General features: G+C 45.4%; 2 protein-coding genes across 12 annotated transcripts in view; both read left to right on the top strand.

Moving 5' to 3' along the window:
- Positions 1-2,623, top strand: part of DBNDD2 (dysbindin domain containing 2) — a 4,788-nt gene extending 2,165 nt beyond the window's left edge. For 4 of the 5 annotated variants that reach the window (XM_021712057.1, XM_008057506.2, XM_021712058.1 and 1 more), the window contains exons 2-4: positions 508-654; positions 848-985; positions 1,961-2,622. In XM_021712057.1, coding sequence (XP_021567732.1) covers positions 516-654; positions 848-985; positions 1,961-2,166 — 483 coding nt within the window. In that variant the 5' untranslated portion in view covers positions 508-515 and the 3' untranslated portion in view covers positions 2,167-2,622. Of the gene's footprint in view, positions 1-507; positions 655-847; positions 1,084-1,960 lie in introns of all 5 variants that reach the window. The other variant, XM_021712059.1, reaches the window with a different exon arrangement.
- A 7,171-nt stretch (positions 2,624-9,794) lies between these two features.
- On the top strand, positions 9,795-19,606 carry PIGT (phosphatidylinositol glycan anchor biosynthesis class T). Of its 7 annotated transcripts, none has more exons than XM_008057505.2 (12): positions 9,795-10,068; positions 10,231-10,408; positions 12,875-13,002; positions 13,307-13,407; positions 13,503-13,589; positions 14,124-14,211; positions 14,313-14,410; positions 14,505-14,670; positions 15,125-15,325; positions 17,299-17,464; positions 17,581-17,664; positions 18,298-19,606. In XM_008057505.2, exons 1-12 carry the CDS (start codon positions 9,828-9,830, stop codon positions 18,548-18,550), a joined length of 1,791 nt encoding a protein of 596 aa, XP_008055696.1. In that variant the 5' UTR covers positions 9,795-9,827; the 3' UTR covers positions 18,551-19,606. The 7 variants fall into 7 exon arrangements, with proteins under 7 accessions (XP_008055696.1, XP_021567726.1, XP_021567727.1 ...); XM_021712054.1 differs by having other exon boundaries at positions 9,801-10,068; positions 10,231-10,368; XM_021712051.1 differs by lacking the exon at positions 12,875-13,002 and having other exon boundaries at positions 10,231-10,368.
- The last annotated feature ends 2,969 nt before the right edge of the window (positions 19,607-22,575 follow it).

The raw sequence follows: 22,575 nt of genomic DNA, 5'->3' as shown, positions 1-22,575 counted from the left end.
GGGGGGGGGGAGGGTTGCATTAGCCTTTGCCTGGGTTTTGAAGGATGGGTAGGAACCAGAGTGGAAGTATTAGAGGAAGAGAACCCTGCACCCTGACATCTCTATCTTATCCTCCTCCCTGGTCTTCTGAGGTGAGCTGGGTCCATTAAGTAAAGAAACTACCTCCTCCTTTTGGGCTGAACCAGCCCTCCCATCTCAGCAGGGCATAATACTGAGAGTCCATCATTGGCTGTGTTTCCTGAATACAGAGGATCTCTTTTGTGGTGCCTGGAACTGGCATCCCCTTTGTGGAGCTAGGGCAAGCCCCGCCTCTGCATGAGACTTGAACTTTGGGGGATGGACTTGGTTTCAGGGGAAGGAGAAGAGGTAGCCTAGGTCACAGGAGTCCAGGCTGGAACCAGAGGCTCCACTGCTGGAATGCTGGCTGCAGTGGGGCTCCTCAGGTCCAGCCCCCAATCATCTCTCTTGTCTTTACAGCTGTATTTGTCTTGCTCCTTTACCCTCCAGGAACTGACATGGACCCAAATCCTCGTGCAGCCCTGGAGCGCCAGCAGCTCCGCCTTCGGGAGCGGCAGAAATTCTTCGAGGATATTTTACAGCCAGAAACAGAGTTTGTCTTCCCTCTGTCCCACCTGCATCTAGAGTCTCAGAGACGTAAGTTTCAAGTTCTGAGGAGAGGGATTAGGGTAGGGTAGGGAGGCTGTTCTGTGGGTCCTCTGTCTTGGGGCCTTCTCCCCTCTTATTTTCTTGGCCCTCTAAACTTAACCTTGGGACCTGACAGGTAATTCTTGCTGTCCTGTCAGCTCCAGCCTGGGTCCTCCTGACTTGCCCCCTTCTTGATCTGCAGCCCCCATAGGTAGTATCTCGTCCATGGAAGTGAACGTGGACACACTGGAGCAAGTAGAACTTATTGACCTTGGGGATCAAGATGGAGCAGATGTGTTTTTGCCTTGTGAAGACCTTCCAGCAACCCCTCAGACGTCTGGTATGCCCCTCTGCTTTGGGGACTTGAGCACCAGTCAGCCAGAGCTGAGTGTTGGGCTCTGAAATGAGGCTGCAAGGCTAGGCTGGGGAAGTATATGAGTAGGGGCTGGAAGTGGGTGTTTCCGCCAACGAAGCAGCAGCCTGTTCTGATTTAGGGAAGTTGACTCTGAGAGGGAACTGCAGTACAGAGCCCCAATTCAAAATTCTAGGAATGGACAATCTCCTTAGCTTTTTAAAATTTTACATTTGTGAAATTATTGTAATTAATAACTATACTTAAAATAATGTAAAAACATAATTTTTACATTTGACAACTTAGTCATCATAGTGATATTAATATTTATTGAGCATTTTACTAGGGTCCTATCACTGCGCTAAAGTGCTTTACGTATATTATCTCAATCCTTACAATGTCCTATCTAGGCAGGTGGTTTTATCCCCATTTCATAAAGAAAAAAGTTAGGCTTAGAGAAGTTAAGAAAGTAGAAAAGCTGGGATTCAAGCCCTGTCTGTTTATCTCCAAAGTCTAAATGTTTAACTTGAAAGATAGATATTCTCTTATTTAAGCCCACTATTTGTTGATGGCCTACTATGCCAGATGTTTTATAAGCATTCTTAGACTTTATTCCCTAAACCCTTTAGGAGTATAGCTATCCCTTTTTTGCAGAGGAGGAGCAGATTCCTTGAACGGAACAGTTACTTGCTCAAAGCCATTCAGCAGCAATAGGTGATGTAGTTAGAACTTGAAATCCTACATTGATTGACCTAACTTTAGATCCCAGATATGGTGTGGTGATGTGGAAGGAGCCGGGAGTCAGGAGATAGAGGTCTTAATCCTGGTTCTTTCCTGGGTTGCTGAAGTGACTTTGGACAAGTCCCTGCTTCTCTCTGGGCTTCAGTTCTTCCTGGCCAGATTATTTCTAAGAGTTCTCTGGAGCCCTGTTTGTGGCCCTGACCAGCTCTTCTCTCTGGGCAGGGGTGGACGACCATACAGAGGAGCTGAGCCTGCCAGTGCCCACATCAGACAGAACCACATCCAGGACCTCCTCCTCGTCCTCTGACTCCTCCCCCAGCCTGCATAGCCCAAATCCGAGTGACGATGGAGCAGACACACCTTTGGCACAGTCTGATGAGGAGGAGGATGGGGGTGATGGAGGGGCAGAGCCGGGAGCCTGCAGCTAGCAGTGAGCCCCTGCCTACAGACTGACCATGCTGGCTGTTCTCCACATGAGGCCGTAGGCTCAACCAGAGCCCTTTGGGAGAAGACCAGACTCTACCTGCAGTAGGCACTAGAGGTGGGAAGGATGATGGGATTATGTACCTCTGTGAATTAGCCCTCTTCTGCTTCACTGCTAACCTTTTCTTGTTGCAACCCTTCTGCCAGTTTTGGCTTACTCCTGAGGTAGGACTTGCAAGTGAGGAGATGGAAGATGAGGTTGGACAAGATGCCACTGCTTTTCTTAGCACTCCTTCCTCCCCCAAACTATCCTATAGTCTTCTAAGTCTCCTAAACCAGTGTCTGTAGGTGGCTGAGAACTCCTTAGCCCGTCAAACGAGGTAGTACTTCAGCCATCCTGCCTCCTTACATCTTTTTGGAACAGAGCACGGTATAATAATAAACAAATAATAATATACCAACCATTCCACTTCATTTTTCATATCACAAAGATATCAAACCCACTATATATCTTTAGCTCAACACCATATCCCATTTCTCATTCACTCCATTTAGCCAAGATACATGTATTGAACACCGTGCTACACATTTGGAATATGGTTTTGAGCTGTATTCCTGCCTTCATGGAGTTTACTGTCCATGGAGGAGAAGATCAAGTAAATACAGTTCATTGTGTAATAAGTAGTATGGTGGGGAACTACTCTGGTACTGGAAGATAGGGGCACCTTAACCTAGCTTGTATGGTCATTGAAGAGCTGATTTTTAAGCTGAAGGATTAATAGGAGTTAGCCAGGCAGGGGGCCATAAACCAGGCAGAAAGAGCAGCTTGTGATAACTTTAATGGAGAGAATGTAGCCTTGAGAAGCTGCTGCATTGTTGGATTTGAGGAGATGAAGGGAGAAGTAAGACTGACAAAGGTCAGGTTGTGAAATGCTTTGAAGCCTGGGTCAGGTTTTAGTTTGACAGCTAGTAAAAGATCATGGCTTAAGATATAAATTTATTTCCTCATATAAAAGTTAAAAGTACAGGGCTGTATAGAAGCTCCATAGTTATTGAGCACTGGACTCCTTTTTGGCTCTTTTTTTTGAGTTGGAGTCTCACTTTGTTGCCCAGGCTAGAGTGCAGTGGCACAATCACAGCTCACCACAGCCTCCATCTTCTGGGCTCAGGTGATCCTTCCACTTCAGTCTCCTGAGTAGTTGGGATCACAGATGCACACTACCACACCCAGCTAAGTTTTTTGATTTTTTGGTAGAGACAGTGTCTCACTATGCTGCTCAGGCTGGTCTTGAACTTCTGGGCTCAAGCAAAGTGCTGGAATTACAGGCATGAGCCACTGCGTCTGACCCTTTTTGGTTCTTTCTACACATGGCTTGCATTCTTAGTGATACCTCCTGTCTAAGATGACTGTCAGATCCCCAGCTACTATGACCTTGAAACTAGATGAAAGCAGAAAAAGAAATGGAGGATGAGCAAAGAGATCATAGCCAGATGTCTATTTCCACTTTAGGAAGCATTTTTGGTAGTTCTAATCAATGGCATCACTTTCATCTGATTGGCCAGAGCTTGGTAACACAAGAAATATTTCTTTTTTTTTTTTTGAGTTAGAGTCTCACTCTGTGTCCCAGATTGGAGTGCAGTGGCCGCTCCCAGCCACTGCAGCCTCCACCTGCTGGGGTCCGGCGATCCTTCCACCTCAGCCTTCCGAGTAGCCTGTAAACCTTTTTATAGACGTAGGGAACATAGCAATATCTAGAAGAAAGAAAATCCTGGCCTTGGGAAAGACAAAACCCTTTCAAGTCACTGCACTGCCATTGCAGCTGATTTCTCTACTACCTGTCAGATCTCTCAGAAGCATCTTGGCTACCAGGGAGACTGGGATAGTCCTTTAGTAAGGCACACTGCTGTCTTGATATAATCAAAGTTTTGTTACTAATGAATAAGAGGACAGTAGTCATTGGTAGGTAACTAATAGTTTACATGTTAGAGGCCACGTTAAAGAGTTTGAACTTTATTGAGAGTAATGAAGGATTGCAAGGGGTTGGATTTGCTTGTTAGAAAGCTAATTCTGGATGCAATGTAGACAGTATACTAGAGAAAGGCTCAAGACAACAGAGTAATCCATGCAAGAGTTAACGGTGGCCTATGAGACAGTGATGATGATTAACTTAATTGGGTCAAGGCAGGGTATAAACTAATAAATAACATTATTCATCAATAAATATTAAATGAAGGTATTTAACATGTGCAAGACATTGAGCATGACCTTATGGATGTAGTCATGGAAAAAAAAAAAGACACAATCGTTGTTCTCATGGAGTTTACATTCTATTGGGGACCCAAATGTAAAGTTGCAACTCTGGCTAGTGCTAGGAAAGAGTTAGCCTATTCAGAGATGTCACAGGGGTGTTTCCATTGAAGAAGTAGTCTTTGATCTAAGATCTGAATGAGTATGAGTAAACTAGGGGAAGAATGGCCGGAAGGGCTCCTTGTAGAGTCCTGATTGGAGAACAGAGTGGATGCCTGGATACCAGATGATTGCAGCTGTTTAGCTAAAAGATAATAGATAAGAGTGGAGGTTGGGGTGGGGAATGGAAAAAAGTGGAAGGAATTAAGATAAGTTTAGGAGACAAACTTCAAAGGATTTAATGGGGAGATATAAGAGAGGACTGGGTTATGGCTGCTGCCATGTTTCTATCTCCTGCATCAGGATGATCTGGAGGGCTTATCAACCCAGATGAGGAGTTTCAGAGAGAACCAGATTTGGAAAGAAGGCCAGAAATTTGGTTTTGGACATTTTGAGTTTGTGATGTCTTTGAGATATCCAAGAGGACATGTTGAGTAGGCCCTTGGAGCCATGAGTGTGGAATTTAGATGAAAGGATTGGGCTAGAAAAGAACCAGAAGAGTTGAGTGTATAGGTGGGAAGTGAAGCCATGGGTGTGAATGAACTTGCCCAGGGAGAGAATGTTGAACTGGAGAGATTGCAGGACCTAGCCTTAAGGAACATCAACTCATTTCTCACATTAAAAAAAAAAAAAAATCATTCTACCTCCTTTTATACATCAGACACTACCTCTGGAATCAGTGACCTTTAGCCTAAATACTAAAGCTCTTCATTGCCACCCAGGCTGAGTGACAGGGCTTCAGACTTCCTATATTCCCATACTGGTTTTTTGTTTTTTTGAGTCAGAGTCTTACTCTGTCACTCAGGCTGGAGTGCAGTGCACTCTTATGGCCACCGTAACCTTGATTTACTGGGCTCAAGCGATCCTTCTGCCTCAGCCTTCCAAGTAGCTGGAGCTACAGGCATGCACTACCATGATTTATTTTATGATTTTTATGATTTATTGTAGAGATGAGGTCTTGCCATGTGGCTCAGGCTGGTCTCAAACCCTTGAGCTCAGGCAGTCCTCTTACTTCTGCCTCCCAAAGGGCTGGGATTACAGGTGTGAGTCACTGTGCCGGTGCCCATTCTGTTTTCAACTTGCAGGAGGTCTTGGTAAGCAATTGTTCCTAAGTACCTTTCCTAACACTAGTGAGAAATTTATGGGAGCTCTGAGGAAATTGGAGTGTTCACCAGCCTTTCCCTGTCTTCAGGAAGCTTGTAGAGTGAATATTTTTTGTACAAAAGCCTCTAGGTCCAAGTTGAGACCACTAAGCTGCGCCAGGGCCCAGTCTTATGTTAACCTTTGGAGTTTTACTGGGTTGCTTATGACTTTGCTATACCCAGAAGGCATGATCTCTGTCCTATTGTGCCTTCTCCCCTTTAGAACAGCAAGGCTTTACCTCCTAACTGTGGCTGAGTCTTCTCTTGAGCTACAGCTCATGGCCCCAACAGCTTTGCTATGTGGGGCTTCTCAGCTCCCAGGATCACCCCCCTTCCCTCCAGGGTGAATGATGGGAAGCTAGACTGGTTTGGCTGCTGTCAACATGTCAATAAATCTCTTAGTATCCTAGACACACAATGCTAGATTGTGGGGAGCCTGCCTGGGGAGAAGGAATTACAGCCCTCTAGAGAAGAAGAATTGTTTGTGAGCCTGTGGGGGGGGGGGGGGCTTCAGTTCAGCTCCTATGAGCCCCAGCCCTGCCTGGAAAAGTATAGGGTCAGCTGAGACCCCAAGACCACTTCCTGGTTGGGACAATGATCTTTTCTTCTGCCAAACCACAGGCACTTGGCTGGCCTTCAGAGCCACCGTCTCCAGCTGACTGTTTTTTGTTTCTTTGGTTTAAAAAAAAAAAAAACATTTTATTATGGGAGTTTCATACATACAACAAATATAGAAAAAAAATACCCCTGTTCCCATTATACAGCTTCAAAAATTATCAAAATAATACCAATATTGTAGCATCTATCTACCACATATTTTTTGAAAGATATTTATGATAATTGTTGAGAAAAAGCAGATTACAAAAACTACATCCAATGTGGTCACTTAAAAAAAAAGATAATCTGAATAGCTTCAGGATTCACCATTTGATTATAATGTCACATTAAAATTAAACCATGGTTTATGCCAGCTTAGAGCCTAACTGTCTGTGTTTTGAGGTCACACAGTGCCCTTGGAGATGGGAGGATGATTTGGAGCCAACTCTGAGTCATACAGCCCAGCTTTCAGTCTCTAAGCTACGGTGTAGCTTCTGACTGTTGCACAGACTTGCCATTGGGTGGACATCCTGACAGACTATGGACAGGAGGGGAGAAGACAAACTCATCCTTGTAGAACCCTATGTTGTGGAGGAAATAGTAGGGACAGCAGCTCAGGAAAAGATTCCCTAGAAGGCTCACACTGTTGCAATTCCAGGACTGCATAAAAGTTGACACTGAACAGCATAGCAGGATGGGGACAACACAAAACTGTACCGTGAGATTGTCTTGCTCATTCATTCAAACATTACTATCTACTATTTGCCAGTCACCTTGCTTAGGCAACAGAAATAATGAAGTGACTAAGAGCTTTTCCAGGAACAGACATGGCCACAGATCATGAAAATAGAATGGATAAGGGCTGTAAGCAGAAGTACACGAAGGATTGTAGCCCACTAGAGATGAAGAAGGTAAGTGTTCACTGGAGGTGGCTGACTCTTGAAAGAAGGGGACAGATAATTTACAAACGAAAGCACAGAAAGTACAAAATAATCATAACCATAATGATGCCATAAATCAGTTAATGATATGCATGCTGAAGTATTTAAAGGAAACTGTACTAAATGTCTACAATTTATTTTGAAATGCATCAATAATTTTTTAAAAATTATTTTGAGGTTGATAGTATATAGTCCTCATTCCGTAACTCATTGTGATCTTAGGAAATTATCTCTGTTTCTGTACTTTAGTTTCCTCCTATGTAGAATAGAGATAACAGTGCCTACATGAGAAGCCTGTTTGAATAAATGTTGTTTTAAGCACTTAATACATTCCAGACCTTACATATACATAATTTCTAACCTTAACAATTCTGAAAGTAGGTTTCAACATTTTACAGATGAAGAAAACTAACAGTTGGGTTGCTCATGCTTATATGTATTAAAGACTGGCATGGGGATTTGAACCCATTTCTTTCTGACATCCAAACTCATGGCTTTCCTACTATTTCAATGACTAATAGGATAAGAACACTGAATGTAGGTAGAATAAGGGCATAATGAGATAAAGACATCTTTCTGACATTTCTTTTCTGGTTGGTTGGGGTATATCTTGGCAGAACTGCCTAACGCTAAATTTGGCTCATCATAGAAGTATGATTATAAGTTTTATCAAGACTATTGATGAAATCCTTTGTGATTGTGTTCCCCATACGGCAGGTAGAAAACCAAAGCATGAATTTAACACTGGAACTCCTACAGCTCAATATTAAAAAGGTACAGAAGCCAGTAAAAAAGTTGAGGAGGATGCAAAAGATTTTTTTTTTTTTTGAGTTGGAGTCTTACTCTGTCACCCAGGCTGGTGTACAGTAACATGCTTATGACCACCGCAACCTCAACCTGGTGGGCTCAGGTGATTCTTCTGCCTCAGCCTTCCAAGTAGCTAGAACCACAGGCACGTGCCACCATGCCTGACTAATTTTTGGTTTGTTGTAGAGATGAGGTCTCACCAAGTTGCCCAGGCTGGTCTCGAACCCCTGGGTTCAGGAAATCCTTTCACCTCTGCCTCCCAAAGTGCTAGAATTATAGGCATGAGCCACTGTACCTTGCTGCAAAAGATTTTAACAGAACTTTCACAAAAGAAAATATATGAATGACCAATAAGTACATGAACAGATGCTCAACATCATCAGTTATCAGGGAAATGCAAAATAAAACCGCGAGAGATATCACTACATACACATGCAACTGGCTAAAACTAAAAAGTCAAAAAAATTAAAAACATCAAATTGTTAACAAGGATGTAGAGCAACCAAAACTCATACATTGTTGGTGGAAGCATAAAATGATACATTTTGGAGAAAGGTCTAACAACTTTTTATAAAATTAAACATATACCTACTCTTTTGACCCAGCAATTCCACTCCTAAATATTTGCCCAAGAGATATGATAAGTATATGTCTATAAAGTAACCTGCACAGACAGCAACCTTGTTCATAATAACCCCAAACTTTAAAAAGCTCAGGGGCCTATCAACAGGAGAACAGATGAACTATGGTATATTCATACAACATAATACTATGTAGTAATAAAAAATTGCTGATATGCGCAAGAATATGGATGATTCTCAAAAATATTCTTCTTGTGAAAGAAGTCTTACACAAAAAGTGTACATGCTATATGGTGATTTCATTTATAGTTAGTTCCAAAACAGATTAATCTATTGTGGACAAAAATCAGAACAATAGTTATATCTGGAAGGTGGTGTAGGACCATAGATTGACTAGGAAGGCGGGCGTATTAGTCAGTTTCTAGGGTTCTAGGAATGTTCAGTATTGTGATAGGAGTTAGGGTTACACAGGTGTGTGCATTTGTCAAAACTAAGTGAATGTGCACTTCAGATTTGTGCATTTCACTGCATGTTGATTTTACATTAAAAGAAAAATGTAAGCAAATATGGAATTCAGTTAATGATATGCATGCTGAAGTAAAGTGTACTAATGTCTACATTTTACTTTGAAATGCATCAAACAAGGTGGACTGATGGATTACAGACGGATATGCAATAAAGCTCAAGTATAGTAAAATGTTAATGGTGTTGAGAGCAGGTGTTCATTGTTAACAGGTTGCTCATTCTTTCAATTTTGCTATATGTTTGAAAATTATCTTAATAAAAGGGCCAGTTGTTTGAGGGTTTTGCAGGAAGGCTCTGCTACCACAGGAGCTGGGTAGGCTTATGGACAAGCAAATGGAGACACAGAAGCCAAGAGAGGCAGGAGGCCAGTTGTATGACCTCGCCAAAGTAACTGACCTTTTTCAGTCAATGTTTCCTCAACTATCAAAAGGATAAAATGGCAGTGGTGGCGCTCCGTATCATTCAGTACTTTCTGGTGGGTGGAAACACCTTGAACTGGGTGAGTCCTCAAGCCTGCCCCTCGCCCTCTCATGCCCTCTGGGCGCCCCCTTAGATCCATCAGCCCCGAAGGGAATCTCCGGTGCCCGGGTGGGCAGTCGCTCCGACAGCAGCACCCGCCGTCCTGGATGGCGCCGGAAGTAGATTCTCACACGCCTTTCCTATTGGATGCCGGCCGTTCATGGGGGCGAGCGCCGCTGGGAGGCGGAAGCAGCCCCAGGCATGGCGGCGGCCAGGCCGCTCGCTCTGCTGGTGCTGCTGGTCCTGGGGCCAGGCGGCTGGGGCTTTGCAGATCCCCCTCGCGACAGCCTGCGGGAGGAGCTTGTCATCACCCCGCTACCTTCTGGGGACGTGGCCGCTACGTTCCAGTTCCGCACGCGCTGGGATTCGGAGCTGCAGCGGGAAGGAGGTGAGAGAGTGAGATCTGAGAGGAGAAATACTTCTGTGGCACCTGCTGAGGTTAGGGTGGGGGCAAGCCTTGGGAGTGGGGTCTGATCCTTGGGTGGGGTTTTGGACCCTGGGTGTGGGTCCCGACGACGTGGGAATCACTTACCTGCTCCTTCTTCCCCAGTATCTCATTACAGGCTCTTCCCCAAAGCTCTGGGGCAGCTTATCTCCAAGTATTCTCTACGGGAGCTGCACCTGTCATTCACGCAAGGGTTTTGGAGGACCCGATACTGGGGGCCACCCTTCCTGCAGGCGCCATCAGGTGCAGAACTCTGGGTCTGGTTCCAAGACACTGTCACTGAGTGAGTGTGTATCTTGGGTCCTGTTGTAGGTCATGGAGGGCGTGTGGCGGGGAAGGAGTTGGCACCTTGCCACTGCATCTTGCCACTGCTCTTAGGGGCAGCAGTTCCAGTAAATAGTGATTTGATGGTGGTAGAGTTGGCGTTGGAAGTAAGAAATTTTAACACTGAGTGACATTCTTTGCGTGCTGAATAAACTTTCTGCCCTAATACTTTTAGACATGAGGTAGTATATGCATATTCCTACAGAGGCAGATAGCAAACGGTTGATGCTTATTTGGATGTAAGCGGTAGAAAACTGGCAAACTGAATAATTTTTTAAAAGTCATTCATTCCTTTATAATACATATCATGAAGCCTAAACACAGCATATCTGTGGGCTAGAATTGGCCTATAGGGTGCTAGAGGGGTTAATTTTGTGTGGGAGAGGGGCAAGTCTAGTTATTGTGTTTGTACTACAAAAAGTTATTCCCCAGTAGCTGCTGGGCCTATCCTATCTAGAGTAGAACCTTTCTGTGCAGACTTTCTATGCAGAGGTTGCAAATTTATGTCTACATGGTCCACACAGGTAACATCAATGAGTAAAAGTGTAAAAAAAATTGATAGAGGCACAGGAATGGGAAATATTTCTCATTTTTCTCTTAATCTCACTGTAAGAAATTGGTAGTGCAAGTGTGGTACATTTAGGGCAAAAATAGGGACTGTGGCAGGCTAGAGAGGACAGCTATCACTCAGCTCTTATGGGTTGTTGCCATATGGAAATAGAGGCCTAATGTCAGACTTTCATTTTTCAAGAGATACCAGAAATCTGGAATTTAATGTAAAAATTGGCCAATTTAAATATCAGTAAGCAATTTTTAAAAAAAGTGTAAGTGTTATCAGGTCAATGGTTATGCTTTTGATAGAGTTTTCAGGCTTCAAATTTGTGATCTTTATTTAAGGCTTAAGGATTGGAGCAATTGAAAGGCACTGAACAGAGAATTATCAAAAATCTTAGGACTGACCAGGCATGATGACTCAGGCACGTAAACCCAGCACTTTGGGAGGCTGAAGTAGAAAGATCACTGTAGGTCAGGTGTTCAAGACCAACCTGGGCAACCTAGTGAGTCCCCATCTCTACACACAGAACAAAAAACCCCAGGATAGCACTAAGATGATACAAAATGAGGAACAATCAGTGACTTCCCAACTTGCCAAGTCTTTCTCTCTCTCTTGCCTGAACTCTGACTCCCACCTCCCCCCCTTTTTTTTGCTATCTTCTCTGCTATTGCTGTCTCCCCTCAGCCTGTAATTGCCTATAATGTGGAGCTAATATTTAGAATTCTAGTGCTTATTACGGTTTATGCTTTCTATTATTAAGAAATAATCTTTTAGCCAGGCTCAGTGGCTCAGCCTGCAATCCCAGCACTTTGGGAGGTTGAAGTGAGTGGATTGCCTGAGCCCGTGGGTTCGAGACCTGCCTGGGCAACTTGGCAAGACCTCATCTCTACAATAAATCAAAAAAAAATTAGCCGGGCGTGGTAGCACGTGCCTGTAGTTCCAGCTACTTGGAAGGCTAAGGCGGAAGGATCGCCGGAGCTCAGCATGTCAAGGCTGCAGTGACCGGGAGCGGCCACTGCACTCCAGTCTGAGTGACAGAGTGAGACTCCAACTCAAAAAAAAAAAGAAAGAAAGAAAGAAAGAATATCTTTTGATATTTCTCTAGGAAAAGAACTCCTAATTTAAGCTGATGTTTTTGTAAGTCCTAGAATGGTTATTTGAACCTTGTTCTATGAACTTTATTGAATATAAGACTTCCTGCCATGAGGGTAGAACCAGAACTTACTTTCTTGTACAAGATATTCACCATAGGGCAGTGTGTATTGTTTTGCTTAGCTGAGCACATTCAGGGAAGATCAGTGAGCTCATCTCAGCTCCACGATGTGGACCACTTTCCATGGTGTTGTGGGAAGTGCAGAGATAACCCGGGCTAGTCCTTGCCCACAAGTTGCTCACAGCTTAGTTAGGGGGAAAAGGTGCTTAGAACAAGATGCTGCTGTTTTCTAGCCATCTTCCAGGAGAGATCTAGTGAGATACTTGGAAGATCAGGATTGCAACACCACAAAGGAGAAGGAGACTGTGCTTAAGGGCGGCAGGAAAGGCTTCCTGGAGGAAAGGGTAAGGACTGGAGCTGAACCTTGGAAGTAGACAGAGAGAAGAGCTGTCTTAGGGAGGAAGAATCAACTGAGCAAAGACCCATGGGGATGCAGGGATATCCAGCGAAGAATAAGGAAGAAGGGACTGAATAGAGTGAGACCCAGGAAGTGGACTGAGTGGGAGCAGTGTTGTTCACAGTGCCATCAACTGGCCTGTCTACTGGTTATGAATACCATGGGTTCCTCCTACCATAGGTTTGGCAGCCAGCTGTGGGCTTTGAGGGAGGGAGCAGAGCAGCCCCAGGACAGTGAGTGGGTTTGTGTCTCCATCCAGTGTGGACAAATCTTGGAAGGAGCTCAGTAATGTCCTCTCAGGGATCTTCTGTGCCTCTCTCAACTTCATCGACTCCACCAACACAGTCATTCCCACTGCCTCCTTCAAGCCCCTAGGGCTGGCCAATGGTAAGATAAACCCTGCAGCCCTTTCCTTCTTCCTGTTACCTCCTGCCCAAAACTTGGCCTTCTGAAACATTCGATTTCCTCCTTCCTCAGCCTGGGCTAGATCCTTACTCCCCTGGGTGTGCGGAAGACCTCCTGAGACTATGCCATCTCTGCATTGCCTTCTCCCTCTTCCAGCTGGGACTGTCAGGGCTGTGGTGCTAGAGAGGGGTGTGTGGAGCAGGAGGGTCTTCCCCCATCTCTAGAATGTGGGTCCTGAGGGGTGGGGTCCCAAGGCCCACTCCAGATGGACCTCTGTCTCCTTCAGACACTGATCACTACTTCCTGCGTTATGCTGTTCTGCCACGGGAGGTTGTCTGCACTGAGAACCTCACTCCATGGAAGAAGCTCTTGCCCTGTAGTTCCAAGGTGAGGCCATGTAACCTGGCAGCCAGGATGCCTTTATAGAACCTGTACCCTGAGTCAGGTGCTCCACACAGGGCATCTCTTCCTACCTCTTCCAGGCAGGCCTCTCTGTGCTGCTGAAGGCAGATCGCTTGTTCCACACCAGCTACCACTCCCAGGCAGTGCATATCCGCCCTGTTTGCAGAGTAAGTCATAGAGAATAGGGGAGGGTGCCACCCAGGGGCTCTGAAAGAAGGTGTAGGTAAATAAAGCACATCGCCCAGTTGTCTGGCGCGGACTGAGTAGTAATGTACATGTGATGATGATTATTCAGGGCATTGGCCAAGCACCAGGGACACTGAGTGGTTGCCTAGTGAGCACTCAATAAATTTTTGTCATGGAGTATAGTGGTTCAGAACAATAGCTATGTGGATGCAACTGTTAGCTTAGTCACTTGCCAGCTGGCATGACCTCGAGTGAATCATTTCATTCCCCTGGGTCTGGTTTCCTCTTCCGTCACATGAGATTAATAGTTGAATCCACTCCTAGGGTTGTTGTGATGGTTTATCAAACTGATGCACATAAAGTTGTCGGCACGGGGTCAAGTGCTCAGGAGTGAATGGTAGCAAATCAGTGGATGCAAAGATATATAGATGAGGGACTGAGTCTGAGTGGGAGTCCCTCAGGCTGTGTGGTTGAGTAAGAGTGTTGCCCCTCTCTGCTGCCTCTGGTCCTTGTAGAATGCACACTGTACCAGCATCTCCTGGGAGCTGAGACAGACCCTTTCGGTTGTATTTGATGCCTTCATCACAGGACAGGGGAAGAAAGGTAAGCCACTTTGGCAACTCATCACTACCCACCCAGCCCTGCCCTATCTGCAGACCAGGCCTAGCCATGGCCCCTGCTCAACCCTGCTCTCTGCTCCTCAGACTGGTCCCTCTTCCGGATGTTCTCCCGAACTCTCACAGAGCCCTGCCCCCTGGCTTCAGAGAGCCGAGTCTATGTGGACATCACCAGCTACAATCAGGTACCAAGGTCTTCACCCACACAAACACACCTCTGCTCCCCAAGGTCAGCCTGTCCCCTCTGCTTGCTTCTCAGCCCTGCCCCTCTGTCTCCAGGACAATGAGACATTAGAGGTAAACCCGCTGCCCACCACTACATATCAGGATGTCATCCTGGGCACTCGGAAGACCTATGCTGTCTATGACTTGCATGACACAGCCATTATCAACAACTCTCGCAATCTCAATCTTCAACTCAAATGGAAGAAACCCCCAGAGAATGGTGAGTGGGTGCAGGAGTGGACCATCAGAGTCACAACAGGCTACAGAGATTTCTTCTCTTAGGAGAAAACTCACAATCCTATATTGAATAAGATCATAGGATTGTGTTTAGACCCAGATCTCTGGAGTCATATGCTCCTGGCTCTGACTCCACCTGTTTCTTTTTCTTTTCTTTTCTTTTTTTTTTTTTGAGACGGCAATATTTATTGAGAGGACAGAAAAGCTCCCACAGTGGGAGGGTACCCGAAGTAGTTGCCCTTCTCCACCTCCTTCAAGCTCGATGACCTTGGGCAGCCTGAGCTTTAGTGTCCACATCTGAAAAACAAGGACAGTAATTCCTATTGTTTGGGATGAGATCATGTAATGGCTTGAGACTCCGAACGTAGCGTGGGAATTGGGGTGAGGAGTGACCTTGTTCTTTAGCAGCTGTTAACTGTTGACTTTTCTCTACACAGAGGCCCCCCCGGTACCCTTCCTGCATGCTCAGCGGTATGTGAGCGGCTATGGGCTACAGAAGGGGGAGCTAAGCACGCTGCTGTACAACACCCACCCATATCGGGCCTTCCCCGTGTTGCTGCTGGACACCGTGCCCTGGTATCTGCGGCTATATGTGCATACCCTCACCATCACGTCCAAGGGCAAGGAGAACAAACCAAGTGAGGAACTGAGTCCCAAACCAGGCCCCCAGCCCATCCTCTCATTTTCTCTCCAGGTCCCTCAAATTCTCATTTTTCAGGGTAATTCCTGAAGTGCCTCTGAAAAACTACACAGGCATAAAGACTTAGGAATAGCTTGAAAAGTGGAATGGGGAGCCTCACTGTGCCAGATTCAGAAGTGATTTTAAAGCAGAAATCATTAAAACACGTAATCCTAGTGATTCTTAATAGGATTGTATGAGAGCAATAGAGTCCTTTCTTCGCTTGCTTTCTCCTCCTTTCTGGGGACTTAGGCACATTCTTGTAGTTTTATGATGAGTCATAGACTCATTAAGGCAGAAACGGTTTGGCAGCCAGGGGTTTGGAAGCTCAGAAGACAAAGTGGGGTAGGTGGGTTCTTCCTTGGAAAAGGGTAGAGGTATAGTTAACATTTATTGTTGCTTTCTCTTATTTTTCTAAGGAGAAGTTAATATTTACTGAGTGCTTTTATTCGGTGCCAGGCATAGTACCAAAGCACTTGCTTTTCTTTGGTGTGGAGGGAGAGTAAGAATAAAGAAAAAGGCTTCTGGGGGAGAGGTTGTATCAAATCCCAAACAACCAAGCTTTAAAAACTTTAAATTCCTCTGTTGTTTCCCACATTTTCAAACCTATGATTAATAGTTTAACTTATTTCCAGCACCTTTATTTATACTGCCTTCAAAATCTCATTTCAAATATTTTTCCTGTATATGATGTAGGTTTTTCTGGCTCCCTCCTCCCCACTGCACTTTGGAAAATTTCCAACACAACCCAAGCAGAATAGTGTAATAAGCTTCCATGCACCCATCCCGCAGCACCAGGTCTCCAGCCTCCTATCATTTTTGTTCATCTCTCCTGTCTTTTTCTCTTTTTTAAAATTGGTTTTTTTTTCTGATGGAGTATCGTAAAGCAAATCTTAGACATTATATTAATTCATCTTTAAATACTTAAGTATATATTTCTAATAGAAAAATTACTTTCAAAAATATAACCATATCATTATCACTTCTATTTTCCTTGATGATCTTAAAAATGACTTTTTAATAACTGGTTTGTTTGAATTGAGATCTCAACAACAGTCTCACATTGCATTTGCTAAATATGTCTCTTTAAGTATCTATCTTTTTAAAATTGTTTGTTTATTTTTTATTTTGTAGAGACAGGTTCTTACTGTGTTGTCCAGACTGGTCTCGAACTCCTGGGCTCAAGCAATTCTTCCACCTCAGCCTCCCAAAACTTTAGGATTACAGACGTGAGCCATTGTGCCCGGCCTAGTTTCTCTCTTTTTAAAATATTAATGAACTTTATTTTTAGAGCAGTTTTAGTTTTACAGAAAAATTGAGTATAAAGTACAGAGTTCCCATATATTCTCTCTCCTCCAACTCAGTTTCTCTTATTGTTAACATCTTACATTTGGTGTAGTACTCTTAAGTATCTTTTAATCTATAACAGTTCCCATGCTTTTTTTTTTTTTAATGCTATTTATTTGTTGGAGAAACTGGGTCATTTGTTATACAGAATGTTCTACATTCTGGACTTGTCCTCATGCTGGTGTTTAACGTGTTCCTCCATTTCCTATATTTCTTGTGTATTGTGGTTAGATTTAGAAACTTGATTAGATCCATGTCCCATATTTTTGTCAAGAAAAATTCCCAAGTGGTTCTGTGAAATTTCTCTTGTATTACATCAGGTGCTTGGTGTCTGGTGCCCCAGTTTTAGTGATGTGAAGATTGGTTAGTGGTCTGCAGCACTCTTGAAAGCATCTCTTGACCACATCCTGGGACTACTACCCTGGAAACACCCTCTCATTTTCTGAGACCCTGCTTCTTTCCCTCGCCTGCCTGGCTTCTGTGATCCCAGGCCCACCTTCTATGCACTCAGATTGAGGCTCCAAGACAAGCGGTAGGGACTGGAGGGGTAATAAACAAGTGTGAGTGGTTCTTGTCTGTCTCCAGGTTACATTCACTATCAGCCTGCCCAGGACCGGCTACAGCCCCACCTCCTCGAGATGCTGATTCAGCTTCCAGCCAACTCGGTCACCAAGGTCTCCATCCAGTTTGAGCGGGCACTGCTCAAGTGGACCGAGTACACGCCGGACCCCAACCATGGCTTCTATGTCAGGTAGGCTCCACCCCCACAGGTCTGCCCTCATCCTCCTGACCCACCGTCTCTGCCACCTACCCCTTGGTGGAGGAGCCAGTTGAAAACACAGATCATTTGTCTGCTTCTCTGCATAGCCCATCTGTCCTCAGTGCCCTTGTGCCCAGCATGGTAGCAGCGAAACCAGTGGACTGGGAAGAGAGTCCCCTCTTCAACAGCCTGTAAGTGTGACCAGTGTCTGCTGGGCCTTAGCACAGGTAACCAGACTCCTCAGGAGAGGTTGGGGTAGATGTTACCTCTTCCAAAGTCATGTGTAGGTTTAACTCCATCCTAATAAAAATCTTAAGTGGCCTGATATTTGTAAAGACTTGTTAAAGTATGTCTTGAAGAATGAATAGTAAGAATAGTAGTACTTACAGCCTACATTTACTCACTGGCACTCTTAAATATATTTAATTGAGCCTTTATCAAATGCCAAAAGCACCGGCTGTACAAGAGAAAACAAAACAGCTGAGTCTTCATTTTGCTTGCAGCTTAGGGGGGAGATTCTGTTCTAGAGAGTAATGGGATAGAGTAGGGAGTAATGTATTGGGCTATCTAAGAAGGCTGCTTTGAGGTGACATTTAGACTTGGACCAGGCCACGAAAGAGGTCTCTTTCCTTCCCTTCAATACAAGACTGCTCTCCTTTTATCAGGTGTTTGTATTGAGCTTTTGCCTTTTGTCGAAAAGTTTTGAGGCTAAGAGAACTTTGGGAACCCTTACCGTCTCGCACTGGCAGCCCAGGAATGAGGTTGGAGTGAGGTGGGGAGGAGTGGTCAGCACTCTCTCACTACTCCTTCCCTGACCCCCCCAGGTTCCCAGTCTCTGATGGCTCCAACTACTTTGTACGACTCTACACTGAGCCGCTACTGGTGAACCTGCCAACACCAGACTTCAGCATGCCCTACAACGTGATCTGCCTCACGTGCACTGTGGTGGCCGTGTGCTATGGCTCCTTCTACAATCTCCTCACTCGAACCTTCCGCATTGAGGAGCCCAGCACCGGCGGCTTGGCCAAGCGGCTGGCTAACCTTATCCGGCGCGCCCGAGGTGTCCCCCCGCTCTGATTCTCACCCTCTTCGGCGGCAGCAGCTGCTATTTCTCTCTGTGGAGGATGGCGGTGACCCCAAGGACTCTTTCTGCCACTTGCTTTCTCCAGAATTGGCATTTGAACCAAGTTGTCCCTGGTCCAGGCCAGGGCCTAGAGTTGCACTGTCCAGTACAGTAACCACAAGCCAAATGTGGCATTTGAATTTAAGTTAACTTGAATTAGAAATTCATTTCCTCTGCTGTAGTGGCCACATTTCAGGTGCTCAATAACCAACAGTGGTTAGTGGCTACTATATTGGACTACACAGAAAAATGTTTCCATCATTGCAGAAAGTTCTGTTGGACAGCACTGGTCAAGGTCATAGGGTATGCTGAAGAGTTTTATCACTGTGTGGTAGATGGAATTTACTGGTGGAATCTTATTTGTGGAATAAAAAATGGCTGCTTCCTTGGTTCTTTGCCTCCTGTCCTTGAGGCCTAGGAATAATTGGGAAGTAGGACTTGTTTGTTGGGTGCCCTAACAGGACCTCCTAGCCTACCCTTAATTCCCAAGAAAAAAACCTGAGAACTCCTTCCTACCTCCTCCTACCCCTACCAGAAATTTCTTCTCCTCCTACTCACCCCTCCTCCCCCTTGTCATCTGACTGTACTTCCCAGAACTCCTGGGTTTGGTTGGGAGTGTCTCTGTAAGCATAATTCATGACCATGAAAATGAATCATCCTACCTTTTGGGGTCCTGAGAACCAGTACACATCACCAAAGTTAGAGTGGAGACATGGGGAACTTTGGGCGGTTTTCTAAAACTATGGTGTGCATCAGAGTCACTGGCAGTGCTTGTGAAAATAATATAGATTCCTGGGGTCCAGACCCTGGTAATTCAGTTGGTCTGGGTATAGCCCAGCCTCTAAATTTTTAGCAGGCTCCTCAGGAGCTTGTGTTGTGGGTGGTCCTCAGACTGCCCACAGGCTTTGAAGCCAGGCCCATTGGACTGACGCCTGTCCCTGCCCACCTCCCCTGCTTGTTACATAACCCTGGATTCCTGTAAAATAAACTTAGGCGGATGCCTCCTGCTACTCTCATCTTCTGTCTTTTCCTCCAGCACACTTGGCGTCAACTGTGGGTTATTTGTGGTTTCCCCCACTCCTACCCCACTCAGTTCCCCATCATAGTGGCTTGGCCTAGAATGCCCTGTTCCACCAAACACACACGCCCCTCAACTGCCTGTTCACTCTTACAAAACTAGACAAAGAGCTGCTTCCTCCAGGAAGTTTCCCCTGCCATGCAAGACTGCTATGTATGCCCCCAACTGTGCTTCCCCAGCTCTCTGGACTTCACATACTTCTTACACCTAGCTGCTTTTGTCCTTTCACTTCTGTTAGACGGTGTGCTTCCTGGAAGCACAGGGTCTGTCTTCCATTGAGACATGACCTGTCTCAGGATATGAAAGTGTTCAACCAGCAAGCAGTAAGTGCATGAATGTGTATGGGCTGTTCGGGCTTGAGAGCTGGGACCCAATGGGTAGGTGGCATTCTGGCAGTTTCACATGCACGGTTGTAGCAGTCTAACACAGTAGTAGTGGTATCTGTACAGCCAATATGATGGGCTATTTGGGTTGCCCTGGAGGGATCTCTATGAGCCCTTAGGATGTGCAGGTGATGTGTGTGCATGTGTAGGAAGGAAAGGTGGTGAGCTAGTCTAGACCATGGGCAAAAGCAACTTGGTCAAGGTAAGAGTTTATTTCCAAAGCAGTAAATCAGCAGCTGTAAATAAAACAAGAATGCAGGTGGGTGGATATCCACAGCTGCTGGTCTGCAGAGTGTGCCTAGTGTGGAATAAAGCCTGCATAGCATGGGGCATCTGCGCTGTGGCTTAGCTGTCTTTTTTATTTTTTTAAATAGAGATGTGGCCTCACTATGTTGCTGAAGCTGATTTCAAATTCCTGGCCTCAAGAGATCCTCCCGTCTCAGCCTCCCAAAGTGCTGGGATTATAGGTGTGATCCACTATGCCTGGCCATGGCTGTCTTTATATCCTCAACCTTGTCAGTACCTAGAAACGGCCTCTACTACCATGCCCTATCATATGTAACCTGTGTGCTGACAACATCTGCATCTCTAGTTCAGACCTCCCTGTATTCTGGATTCATTTACCCAACTGCCTACTTACCCTCCCCATTTGGATGTCAAAGACATCTCAAACTGAGTATCTCCAAAACTTAGCTTCTGATGTTCCCCCTGCCCCAAACATGCTCATGTATAGTTGCTTCATTTCTGTTAATGGCAACTCATCTTTTCAGGCGCATGGGACAAAAAATCTTTGAGTCATCTTTAATCCTCTCCCACATCCTGTATGCACACTATCTTCAAAATAAATCCAGAATTCCAACCCCTCTCACCACCTCCACCACCAAGACATCAACAAGGTCTTCCCTGGCCATATCTTATTTTGAATTGCTGCCTTAGCCACAAACTCACCTGTCCTGTTTTCCTCGACAGCCCTCAGTGCCATCTAACACACTGTGTGACTTACTTGTTTGTTAATTATTCCTCATTAAAATGTAAACTCCACGAAAGCAAGGATTTTTGCCTTTTGTAGCTGCAGTGTCTAGAACTGCCTGGCATGTAGTTTGCAATCCAGTCATTGATGAATGAATGAGTGAATGAATGTGTAAATGTCATGTGGTAATTTTGCTGCTAAACAAGCCGGGTCATGCAGATGTCCAGGTTCTGAGCCTTGAAATTCTTGGTGCACCAGGACTGGTACTTTCCTGCCTATCCCTGCACTCAGGGCTAGCACAGTTCCTTTTTGCTTGTTTAGGGCTTCTCCAAGGGAAGCCTGGCTGTGACTTTCTCCAAGAGGGTTGGCACAAAGCAGTGCCATCTGGGGAAAGGGGCCAGAGGTGCTGAAGGTCAAGTTAGCGGCCACCCAGGGCATTATGAGGTGGACTTCCCATTCACATGGCCAGAGCTGCCCCCAGAGGAGAGCTTCCATGCTCTGAGAAATCCCAGAGAAAAGAACAGTGAGAGAGTAGATGAGGGGGCTTACAGAAGTGGAGTTGCCAGCAGAAGATCTCTTTATTTTTATTTTTTTTATTTTTTGAGAAGCTCCTATAGATGTTGAGTTTTCAGGCCTAAAATGCTCAATTAAATAATCCACACAGCTGGGCTCGGTGGCTCAGCCTGTAATCCCGTGCCTTTGGGAGGCTGAGGTGAGTGGATTGCCTGAGCCCGCGAGTTCAAGACCCGCCTGGGCAGCGAGACCTCATCTCTACAATAAATCAAAAAATCAGCTGGGCATGGTAGCACTCGCCTGTAGTTCTAGCTACTTGGAAGGCTGAGGCGGAAGGATCGCTGGAGCCCAGCAGGTCGAGGCTGCCACTGCACTCCAGTCTGGGCGAAGAGTGAGACTCCAACTCAAAAAAATAAATAATCCACACCACAGTTTCTGTGTAAATCAATATGGTCTTTTTATCTTCCCTTAATATCTGGGACAGTTCCTTGTAACCAGCTGCTTTTCTATTTGCTGGATGGGTTCTGCCAGCACTCACTCACTGCCTCCCTACAGGACAACAGAGATGGCCTGTGGATTACAGGAATGGAGGGAGAACCCCACCCCTGGGAGCTCCCTGAAGATGTAAGAAAGTGAGACACGTTGGTAACACCTGGGGAGATTAAATGAGCTAATGTTCTCTCCCCTATCACAAACATGCTCACATGCAGTCAGCCCAACTATGTGTGCATAGGATTGAGATAGCTGACAGGCCAGGGCATCAGTGCATAGTGATACCTACTGTTTGCGGAGTACTTACTATGTTCCTGGTACTGTGCTAAGCACTTTACATATGTGGCCAGGATTGGAGCCCAGGTCTGTATGTTTCTAAAACCTATCCTTATACCCATTCCCCCTGCTGGGGAAAGTAACCCAGGTATCCTTCGTAGAAAGGAAAAAAATGGCTAGACCAGAGGTCCTCAAACTTTTAAAACAGGGGGCCAGTTCACTGTCCCTCAGACCGTTGGAGGGGCGGACTATAGTTTAAAAAAAAAA

This window comes from Carlito syrichta, unplaced genomic scaffold (assembly GCF_000164805.1).
Source record: "Carlito syrichta isolate Samal-C Ts95f unplaced genomic scaffold, Tarsius_syrichta-2.0.1 Scaffold303037, whole genome shotgun sequence".
Lineage (NCBI taxonomy): Eukaryota > Metazoa > Chordata > Mammalia > Primates > Tarsiidae > Carlito > Carlito syrichta.
The sequence above is the reverse complement of the archived record's forward strand: the minus strand, read 5'-3'. Positions and strand labels throughout refer to the sequence as shown.